The 7,507-nt window shown below is 35.2% G+C and overlaps 1 protein-coding gene across 1 annotated transcript; it reads left to right on the top strand.

The window, feature by feature from the left end:
- Positions 1 to 5,043: 5,043 nt before the first annotated feature.
- LOC111905156 (UDP-glycosyltransferase 75C1) lies at positions 5,044 to 6,629 on the top strand. The gene has a single exon (XM_023900827.3). The coding sequence runs from the start codon at positions 5,145 to 5,147 to the stop codon at positions 6,471 to 6,473; it is 1,329 nt and encodes a 442-aa protein (XP_023756595.1). The 5' UTR covers positions 5,044 to 5,144; the 3' UTR covers positions 6,474 to 6,629.
- The last annotated feature ends 878 nt before the right edge of the window (positions 6,630 to 7,507 follow it).

Below are 7,507 nucleotides of genomic sequence, written 5' to 3'. Positions count from 1 at the left end.
GGGGGGGGGGAATACAAGCTAAATATCAATAACCTTGTGAAATTATACAAAAAGGTTTTCAATACACTTAGAACTGATACAATTATACAATTTCTATGCTTTTACAAAATATTTAGATATTTGATCCCTTTTGTATTACCCACAGCATAAGGGAAGTTTTCAACATAATCGCAGAGTTTTCAATGTAAAACATGATTTGAATACATTAACGAACATATGAACTATAATAGGTATAGTTTATGCAACAATCATTTTATCAGTATACAAAACATAGATTAAATGTGATCAAACATATAAGCTATTTAGAGTATAGTTTATGGAACATATAGACAGTAAGAAAATTCAATGGATTCATTTTATTCTACATCTAATCATTAGAATAGCATTTTATGAGTGAGCATTCTTTGTGTACTTAAGTACTAACAAAAGTCCTGAGATTATAACCAGAGTCTCCTTGCGGGGGAACGTGAGTTTGTGTATAGATCTATACGGGATTGACAATCCCGCACCATAACTGTTAGCTACAGTTAGGCTGGTAGGCCTGGGTGACAAAGTCATTTCGATTCCCACACCTGAAGAACGTCGTTCAAGCAATTCAATGGTCAAGTATGGTTATAGCAACTCATAAATTTGGTACTAAGAATATACGATTAATATATGAATGGTAATAAATTCAATTAGTTTTATTATAAATAATAGAAATACTATACATACTAGAGTTTTCCAAAGTTTCTCCAAACTTACTATACATACTGGTGATAGCCAGGGTTTTCATGAAAAAGGGGATTTTCCATACAAAACAATAAAATAGAACACATCTAGTGGTAACTATGTTTATCAACTAATACATTATGTGATACAGTAACAAACACACTCATATTAGAAAATATTGGATTTTCTTGGACACTTACAAATATTTTCAATGATGCATTAACAATTTTTCCTTACAAAAGCATGCTTATGAAATCACCAGCTTTATGCTGATATTCTTTCAAAACTGCTTGTATTCTCAGGAAACCAGTAGACAGGTACCCCCACAGCTTTTGAGAAGATGGAGCGTATAGAGTCACGTCTTTTACATTTTGTTATACTTTTATTGTATATAAATATAAATGAAACAAATGTAAATATTTTACTTATTTAATGTAATGGTTGTGTTTACTTTGATTACTATGATGTAATTGTTATGATACTATACATGACGTCCTCCACCCCCGAACGATTCCGCCATTACGGTTTGGGGTGTGACATTTTGGAACAAATGATTGTATGGATTTAATGATTTTAAAATGAAAATCTTATTGGCATTTTTGGGACGTTACATCATTCATGTCTTTTCCTTCACATTTTGATGATAATTCTGTTGACCACTGTTTGATTTGTGCTCAATCTAAGCAATTTCGATTACTATTTCCACATATTATTTCTAAAACAAAATCTCCATTTGATTTAATTCATGTGGATGTATGGGGGCCTTATAAACACTTAACACATGATGGTTTAAAATATTTTTAACCATTGTGGATGATCATACACGACATACATGGGTTCATTTACTAAATCACAAAAGTTATGTTTTCTCACTTCTTCAAGCATTTATTGAAATGGTTGAAACTCAATTTCATGTGGTTGTTAAGCGTTTATGTATTGATAGTTCCATGGAACTTGGATCAAGTAATGTTGGCAAACAATATTTTCAAGATCAAACAATTTTACATCAAATTTCTACTGCTTATACTCTTCAACAAAACATATTAGTTGAGAGAAAACGTAGACACATGTTGAATGTTGCAAGAGCATTGTACAACCAAACATGTGTTGGTCATTCTTTTTTTAGGATAGTGTGTAAAAACTACAACTTATTTGATCAATCGTACACAATCTCATGTCTTGCATAATAAGAATCTGTTTGAAGTCTTGTACAAAACTACACCTTTATGGGATACTCTTAAAGCATTTGAATGTTTATGCTTCATTTCCACTATTGCTAATGATCATGATAAAATCATGAGTAACGCTCAACCATGTATCTTTTTAGGATACCCATTTTAGTCAAAGAACATATCAAGTTTACAATTTTATGACCAAAGCCTTTTCTATTTCATGAGAAATGAAATTTTTTGAAGATGTTTTTCCCCTTCATGATCAAAAGAATCCTTCTTTGCATTCCAATCCACTTTCCTACATGCCTTTTAATGCTTCAGATAGTTCTACATCTTCCAGGACTCTGTATCCTTTCACTAATCCTTCAACAAATACCAACACACAAACCTTAAGGAGACCAATTCTAAATCTTGTTCCTCCTACATACTTGTAAGACTATATCTGTAACAATGTTACTTTTGATGCTTTTTGTAACCATACTGTTACAAATCATTACATTAATCCCATAATTCCCAAAACACCCTTTTGTTCCACTTCTTGTAATCCTTCATATGCTTTTCATGTTTCCAATCATCCTACTGAACCTGCCTTTTATCATCAAGCCATGGGGATTCTTAAATGGGAAGATGCTATGAAGCTTAAATTAGATGCCTTACAAGCTAATAGTGCATGGGATATTGTTAACCTACCAAAAGGAAACCGACCAATTGCATGTAGGTGGGTTTACAAAGTGAAATACTGTTATGATGGATCAATTGAACTTCAAAAGGAACATTTATTTGTCAAAGGTTTCACTCAGAAGGAAGGCATTGACTACCATGAGACATTTTCACCGGTAGTCAAGTTAACAACTGTACGTAGACTTGTAGCATTGGTAGTGAAAAATTAGTGGAATATACATCACTTTGGCTAGAATAACGCCTTTTTGCATGGAGAATTACATGAAGAAGTTTACATGAAGATTCCACCTTGATATGAAACTTCATCATCATCTCTTGTTTGTCGATTAAAGAAGTCTCTATACGGTTTGGAGCAAGCTAGTCGGTAATGGTATGCCAAGTTGACTTCTGCCTTATGAATTCAAGGATATTCACATTCTCATAATGATTACTCTCTATTTCTCAAGAAGTTTGGTTCAATAATTGTTATTGTTGCTATATATGTCGATGACATATTAGTATAGGGAATAATCTTGAAGAAATTACAAAGTTAAAAACTTTTCTTGATGAACAGTTCAAAATCAAGGATTTAGGATTCCTTCATTATGTTCTGGGAATTGAATTTGACTCAACTGATAAAGGAATGGTGGTTCATCAAACCAAAACTATTAAAGAGTTGCTAGCTTCATACGAAATGTGGGATTCATCTTCATCAACAACTCCCCTACCATCCAATCTCAGGTTGTTACAAGTCATGGATGATCTCATTTCTGATGCTACTATCTATTGACAACTTATTAATTTTTTTGTTAGACACACGACCTGATCTTGCTTTCACCATTTAGCATTTGAGTCAATTTAAAAAAACACCTTGTCAAGCTCATTATCAAGCTGCTGTTCATGTTCTCAAGTATCTCAAAAGAATAATTGATCAAGCTATTCTCATTAATAATGATTCATCTTATCAATTAGAGGCCTATTATGATTCCGATTAGGTTGTGTGTTTAGTTACTAGATGATCAATCAATTGGTTCTTAATCATGTTTGGTGGATCACCTATCTCTTGGAAGTCTAAAAAGCAAGTCATTATTTCTTTGTCTTCTGTAGAAGTAGAGTATCGCTCTATGAGAAGTGTCACATCAGAGCTTGCATGGATCAATCGTCTTTATGTAGAATTTGAGCTTACCAATATCACTCATGTTCCTTTGAAGTGTTATAATATAGATGCTATATACATTGCAACAAATCCTGTTTTCCATGAGCGAACTAAACACATCGAAGTAGATTGTCATTTTGTTCGTGAGAGAGTACAATTAGGATTAATTCGTTTGTCTCATGTTTCAACTGATGAACAAAGAGCAGATGTTCTCACAAAAACTCTCTCTAGTTCTAAACATATAGATGCAACATCCAAGCTTGGATTTTTTTCTTATGGATCCAAGCTTGCGGGGGGCTGTTAGCTAGAGTGTCATCCTAGCTAATATAATTGTTATAACCGTTTCTAACTACCAAGGGTAGTATTGTCTTTTCAAGTTAGAATTTTGTTTTGGTTAGTTAGTGGTAGTTAGGGTACTTTTTTATGTAATGTTAGTCATATATATATATATATATATATATATATATATATATATATATATATATATATATATATATATATATATATATAATAGTCATAGACTGTAATGAAGTAATGTGAAGAAATATTTCAAATCAATTCATCTTCTTTGTTCATTTTCTCTGTGATCTTAACGATCGTGAGAGGTTGAGTGGAGGATAGTTAGTAGAGCTTTTAAGAGTCAAGATCTAATACCATATTATTAAACGGTATTTCATTCTTTTCAAATAACACATCACACATATTAATACAAAATGCAGTACTCTTTGGTCCATACAACATGAGCCGCTGTCATTTCTTTTAAGACTTAGGTTATACCCATATAATATAAACTGAGAGTATACGGTGTGGGTCACAACGAGAAACGAATCAGGTGATTTGGCACACGAAAACAGCGTCACGACGCGGGGAACACCGCCCCCCAACTCGTTGAAGCTCGTTATGGCGAATCTCATGGACGTTAAGACGGAATGCAACGCATAAATTCGAACGTTTTCTTCACTCGGCCGTTTGAAAACGGTCAAAATTAAATAATAAAAAAATTACCTTTTATCCTTATTATAAAACATATTTATTTTCAAAAAGTTGGTGTTGCATCTTATTATCCATTTTCCCACTTGGTGTTAATACAAATTGCTTATGTGGCATGTGAGATGACACAACTTGATGTTGCACCTTGTTGCCCACATCCAATGCTCTAACACTCAACTATCTAGTTTTTCTATCCATCGTGAACCATAACCACAAAGTTTAAAGTTAAAACACCCTTCTAGTTTTTAAAATCTTTGATATTTATTTTTTCCTATTTAATTTTTGTAATCAACTGTACTCGTATATAATCTAGTTCAAATAATATAAATTTAATCTTTTTTAAAGGTTTCACGGATTGAAACGGCAAGCCCTATGTGATCCTCTAAATATAATTACATAAACTAAAGACTAAAGTGTGCAACAACACTGACTTCATACTGGTAAACAGAACCACCATGAATCACCCACATGTCCTTCTCGTTTCTCAACACGCCTACGGCCATCTCAACCCAACCATTGAGCTCGCCAAGAACCTGCGACGCGCCGGTGCACGTGTCACCATTGCCACCACCGTCAGCGGCTTCAACAACAAGCTCAAATCTCTGTCTTTCTTCCATGACATCTCTTGTGTTTCCTTCTCCGACGGCCATGATGATGACATCAACCCAGACAAGATCCCCGGCTACTTTCAAGACCTAGAGCGCGTGGGCTCCGAGAGCCTTGCATGTGTTATTCAAACTTTGTCAGAAAGCGGCAAGCAGGTAACATTGCTAGTTTACACACTCTTCATACCTTGGGCAGCGGTGGTGGCGCGTGAGCTAAACGTGCCTTCTGCCATCCTCGTCATCCAAAGCGCCACTTGCTTTTCGATTTATAACCATTTCTGCAACAGTCGTGATGGTATTGCTGTTGTAAACAAAGATATCGAAACCTCCATTTCTCTAAAGTTACCAGGATTACCTTTGTTGAAATGGAATGATTTTCCGACGTATCTATTGCCGACAGATCCGACTTTTTCCGAAATGACTTCTCTTTGTCAAGAACACCTTAAGTTTCTTGAGGAAGAACCTAATCCACGTGTGCTGGTGAACACTATGGATGACCTGGAGTCTGATTCCATAAAATCCATCAAGAACGCCGTTATCGTCGGCCCATTGGTTCCTTCTTCTTTCTCCGACAATCATGGCTCATATTTTCGATGGCTAGATTCAAAACCAGAAAACTCGGTGATATACGTGTCATTTGGGAGCAAGGCTGTGCTAAGCAAAGCTCAAAAGGAAGAGATTCTACATGGATTGATAGAATCGAGTCGGCCATTTCTGTTGGTTTTACGTGACAACTGTGAAGATGAAGACGAAGAGATAAAGGAATTGAAGGAGAAAATAGGAGACGATGGGCTGGTAGTGGGGTGGTGTTCACAAATGGAGGTCTTGAGACACGGTGCTGTCGGGTGTTTTGTGACGCATTGTGGGTGGAACTCGACATTGGAGAGTATGGTGGCCGGAGTGGCAGTTGTGGCGTGTCCACAATTTTCCGATCAGCCGACGAATGCAAAGATGGTGGAGGAAGTGTGGGGGAATGGTGTCAGAGCGGTGGTGGATGAGAAAATGGTGGTGAGGAGAGAAGAGATGAAGAGGTGTTTGGAAGCGGTGATGGGAGGCGGCGAGAGGGCGGAAGAAATAAAGAAGAGTGTTGAGAAATGGAAAAAGGTTGCCATGGAATCTCTCAAAGATGGTGGTTCGTCACAGATAAATCTAAAAGTATTTTTGGAAAGCATTTTATAAAGCTAATGAATATTTATAATTTAGTAAATGATTATCAAAAAAAAAAAAAAAAAAAAAGAAAGGTAAATCATTATCAAAACTTTTAATTTGACTAAATTTTTTGCATTTATTATATGTTGAGACTTGAGATATGTATTTTAGGTGGTCGTTCTAATATTCGTTTCTTTGATTTCGTTTCTTACTTGATGCAATATGTTGGTTTTATCATTAAGCTCTTCTGCAACACGACCTGCAGAACTTTTCGATTACAAAGTGTTCGAAAAATCTAGCAACTATTTGCTATAGCATACTTCCTAATATTCGGTATCTAGGTTTCTTCATTTCATTTAAATCGCGTTATTTATTCTTATCATCAAATGGCAATCTAACAATTTCCATTTTGACTTGATTTGTCTTTGACCATCAAAGATTCCAAAGAGTCATCTCCTTCCTCCTAGTTGGCGTCGAACAAACTTAACTTCTACCAACGTTCACCAATTCAAAGCAATATATGAACTTCTACATTGGTAGAATCTTTGTTAACGTATTCGGTGGGTTCTCTTATGTAGTTAGCTTCTCAATTAAGAACATGTCTTCTTAAACTCACATCAGTATCCTTAGTCTTTCTCATGATAGACTCAATTATTTGCGATACTTAACACACTCTAAGTGTCAAAATACTTCTGGCATCAATATTTCTAGCATCATAAATTAGATGGATATTAGATGTTCTCTTCAATAATCCATTTGAACGCCTCCCAGTGAGCCTTCTCCACCACATTAAGTTCATCGGCCAGATCAAGTATAATGCATATCATAATATATATGCGACTTCCATAAACACTCAAATGTGGAACTCTCCACATGCAATCCTTAACCTCATCTATAGACAGTATAGTGCTACGATCATGTTTATAATGTGCCCATAAACGGTACACCAAGTTATGTAGAATCTATATTACTAATGAATATCAACAATCAGAGTATCCCAGCTATTGGAAGTTATGGTAGGCCTAAATGCTGCAAAATAAAAAGAGGACATGGAGAGCGAGATT

The sequence above is a fragment of the Lactuca sativa genome, chromosome 2, assembly GCF_002870075.4.
Source record: "Lactuca sativa cultivar Salinas chromosome 2, Lsat_Salinas_v11, whole genome shotgun sequence".
NCBI classification, from domain to species: domain Eukaryota; kingdom Viridiplantae; phylum Streptophyta; class Magnoliopsida; order Asterales; family Asteraceae; genus Lactuca; species Lactuca sativa.
The sequence above is the reverse complement of the archived record's forward strand: the minus strand, read 5'-3'. Positions and strand labels throughout refer to the sequence as shown.